The 3,893-nt window shown below is 28.8% G+C and overlaps 1 protein-coding gene across 1 annotated transcript; it reads right to left on the reverse strand.

Moving 5' to 3' along the window:
• Nucleotides 1-2,794: 2,794 nt before the first annotated feature.
• On the reverse strand, nucleotides 2,795-3,673 carry LOC107637938 (hypersensitive-induced response protein-like protein 2). The gene is made up of 5 exons (XM_088485195.1): nucleotides 3,647-3,673; nucleotides 3,445-3,565; nucleotides 3,260-3,351; nucleotides 3,036-3,132; nucleotides 2,795-2,943 (listed from the first exon to the last, which is right to left on the reverse strand). Exons 1-5 carry the CDS (start codon nucleotides 3,656-3,658, stop codon nucleotides 2,795-2,797), a joined length of 471 nt encoding a protein of 156 aa, XP_088341321.1. The 5' UTR covers nucleotides 3,659-3,673.
• Nucleotides 3,674-3,893: the final 220 nt, after the last annotated feature.

Consider the following 3,893-nt stretch of genomic DNA (forward strand, 5'->3'; position numbering starts at 1 on the left):
TCGAATCAATATGATTCGAACTTCACTCGTGTGCCATTTTCCAAGTAATTCGAAACAATATGACTCGAACTACTCTAACCTAATTCGAAAGGAGTCGTTTCAAATTATTAAGGATTTTTGCATGCATAATTCGTTTCTACTTGATTCGAATTACGTGGGAATAGTCTTTGATAGTAATTCGATTTTAATCAATTCGAATTACTTGCAAACTTGATTCGAATCCTTTTGATTCGAATTACATAAAAATCAGTTCTGGTGGATTGACGTTAGGAAATTTGATTTGGCGAAATTAGGTTAAAATGAGCTCCCCTTGGCTCATTTAGGTTTTTTACCCAATTTTTAATTTCCAATACAGTTAAACAATATGAATTAATCGTATCATGGTATTTTAGATTTTTTTTAAAAAAAATTAACCTTTAAAGGTTGTTTTGTTCTCTTGAACACTAATTATAAAGATATTTTAGTCTGTTAAAAAATTAAAGTTTATAATTTTTAATATAATTAAAAAAATTTATTATAAAAAGGGCATTTAATAGTTTAAAATTAATCATAAAAATTTATTTTAGTTTTTTTTAAAAGTTATGTATAAGGATATTTTAGACTTTTTTATATATAAAAATTTCTAATTTGTAATACAATCGTATCATCTTAGTTAATCTTATAAGGATAATTTAGTCTTTTTAAAATTATTCATCATGGGCTATGTTAATAATTTAACTTTGGTATTTTAATCTTTTCAAAATTAACTTTAAAATATTGTTATGTTATTTAAAAATTAATTAACCTTAAAATATCAGTTACTATTTTTTCATAAAATAAAAAATTATTTAATCTTTTCAAAATATTAATGAAAAAGATACAATTGGTCTTTAATTAACAATGTCCAAAATCCTTAGTATTTTAGCACATCTAACCGGTCTTTTTATAATTAGAACTGAAAGCAAAATATTATAAATTTATGTCTTTTGTACGGAACTAATAAAAATCTTGAAATTAGAATATATTGTCTTGGTTCTTTAAAAATCAGCTTTAATTTCTTTTACAATAGACAATAAAAATTAGAATATATATATATACCTTTTTCTTTTTTGTTCATATTCTAATATTGAAAATAAAAATATATTACGTATAGAATAAATTAAGATTTTAACATATAAATATAAAATTGCTAAAAAATATAATCATAAAAAATATAAATTAATTTACTACTAATTAAATATTAAATCATTCAACAAAACTACTCTCTAATAGTTCTACGAAACATATATAATTTTGTCGAACGAACCTAATTTCTAACGAATATTAAATTTGTTTTTTTCATCATTAGATATCTTTTGTAATATAAAACCCAGCAACTTTGTTATAAGATTCTTTATTATTTTTTCAATTAAAAATTAATATTTTATTTTTTTTAATAAAAATTTAAATAGTATTTTTTAAAAATAAGTGCTTGAGAAAGAGAGGATGAGGTGGTGGAAGGAGGAGAAAAAAAACCCTAGCTATATCAAATGGAGAATAGATGTGTATGTTTAGCTGGAATAAAATGCATCACATCACATCTCATGAAGAAATTCATCATCAATGGCCCGTCTCCATCATAATTCTCTTGCTATTTCCAATACTAAAGCAATGGCATCGTGATTTTGTGTTGAATATATACATACATAGATGCCGTAGTAACTAAGCTAATTAAAAATAATAAAAAAAAACTTTTGATATATTAAAATATAGGTAACATTACACACACAGAAACACAATGAAAGGCCACAAGTAATTGTCCTCATTTCCATTCTAATATATGGCAAGAAACTGTGGACAATGTCCTCTTACCCTTCTCATCCATTTTGTCTGATTTTTTTTTTTTTTTTTTTTTTTTGTGAATGCTAAATTAGAAAGTTTGATATTCCCCATCAATGAATGCTAGCTACTCTCCAATGTCATCACTTTGTGCTCACAAAATGACAGGTCTTTCAATTTTACTTCATTATTCTTTCTCCCTTCTCCAAGAATATGCATGCCATCATGAGTCATATACATATGCTCATGATAAAAATTAAATAAAAAAATGTTGCTAATAATAATATTTAGGGTTTGGCTAATGATGAATACCCTTTCAACACTTGTTAAGTTTACACGTGATAAAACCCTCATATATAGTACTATTAGAGTTTAATTAATTATACTAATTAACAAACAAGTTAATATGTAACAATAATGTCTATTTCACACATTAATTTCATATATAAAACATCTATAATTATACACTTATTACATATTATATATTTATTCCAACAGTAATTAGTTTTGTTTTCTATTTGTGAGATAAACATTTCCTTAAAATTTGATATTATAAAGTAAAAGATGTCAAAATAAGAAATGAATTAATTGAAAAACTGTTAATCACTACAGTTGTCCACAATATTTTAAATGAAATGAGTTCACCTAGTATATTTTTCTTAAAGAAAATAAAATTATTTAACTTTGCAAGTCAACATAAATAATCACTATTTCTATCTATTAAATGCAAATTTGACCTTTTAAAAGAACGAAGAATGATGCTAATAAAATAATAATTAAAACTTTGTTATAGAGGCAAAATTTGTTTAAAAAATATACATAATTCATATGTTCTTAGGTTAGTTTTATATACAACTTAAATAGACTAATTTTATCTGGTCACTTTTACAATTCTTGAATTAAGTTCTGGGAGGCATTTCCCTGAAGGAGGCCGTCTCAAGTCTGCGTAGCAATGTCCCTCACCGCACCAGGGCCATGAGGACAAAGTACTGAATCATCAGTACCATCTCTCCATCACATCCTTGGTCCTTAGAATGCAAGGACGCCGTTCCTCAACCCGTCTACAATGGCCCGGCGTTGGCGAGCCATACCGAGTCCTGACAGATATTTGGACTCTGCCTCTTTCTCGGCTTTTTTTATTAGCAGCTGTTGAACAAAAAGCACACAGGATCAGGATATATTGAAGCACATTTGTGAGCAGATCTAATGCAAATAAATATATAATTAAAACATGTTACCTGCATTGATCTCATTCATGGATCTCTTAACATTAGTGTCTGGTTCGATATCTACAATTAGGGTCTGGACTATCTGATATCCGTAGGTAGACATGGCCTAAAACATTATGGATGAAGTAATTTTTAATGAGGGAATAATTGCAACCTTCACTGATGTATTGAGGAAATATTCTCAATATTAAGAAAGCAAATAGAAATCAGGAGAGTGTGGAAAAGAATAATACCTTCTCAAGCTCCTCTTCAACAGATTTTGCTATATCATTCTTTTGTTCAAGCACCGCATCCAACTCTAATTTTGGCGCACTGGCCCGAATAACTGAAGAAATGAACATAATCCACGTAAAAATTAAAATAATCCACAAAAGAAAACCATGAACGAATGAAGTAGAAAAGCCACCCCACCACCTACCATCAAAAATGTATGATTGGATCTGCCCCCTTATGTTTGAAAGCCTATAGAAGGCATCAGATGCTTTGTCAGCCAGAGCTCGGTATTGCACGGTCGCAACCACAGTGACAAATGCATGGTCCTAACAATTTGATGACAGTCAAAATCTAACAAAATAACAGACCCATGAAACAGTGCAAATGGAGGAAAGGAAGCACTCTACCTTGGTTTTCATTTCGCAACGAACCTCGAGTTGCTTGACTCGTAGTGATAGTTCACCAGCTATCCGGTAACCAAGAAACCAAGGTAAGCAATGGCATCTAGGCTCCAGAATTTCATCAAATTTTCCAAAATATTCTTTGATAGTCACATTTCACTCCTCAACTTGATAGCAACCAAGTGCTTGGCCCATCTTTCAGTTCCAAAACGCTTAACACACACACAAAGATGAAGTACAGTTTTAGAAGAGA

The sequence above is a fragment of the Arachis ipaensis genome, chromosome B4, assembly GCF_059453495.1.
Source record: "Arachis ipaensis isolate K30076 ecotype BB chromosome B4, ASM5945349v1, whole genome shotgun sequence".
Taxonomy (NCBI): domain Eukaryota; kingdom Viridiplantae; phylum Streptophyta; class Magnoliopsida; order Fabales; family Fabaceae; genus Arachis; species Arachis ipaensis.

What these genes read in the sequence shown, in the direction of transcription:
- LOC107637938 (XM_088485195.1), bottom strand. An exon ending in CCAATCATACATTTTTGATG is followed by an intron (nt 3,352 to 3,444) that starts GTAGGTGGTGGG and finishes TCATTTCTTCAG; the next exon opens with TTATTCGGGCCAGTGCGCCA. An exon ending in TTGAAGAGGAGCTTGAGAAG is followed by an intron (nt 3,133 to 3,259) that starts GTATTATTCTTT and finishes ATAATGTTTTAG; the next exon opens with GCCATGTCTACCTACGGATA.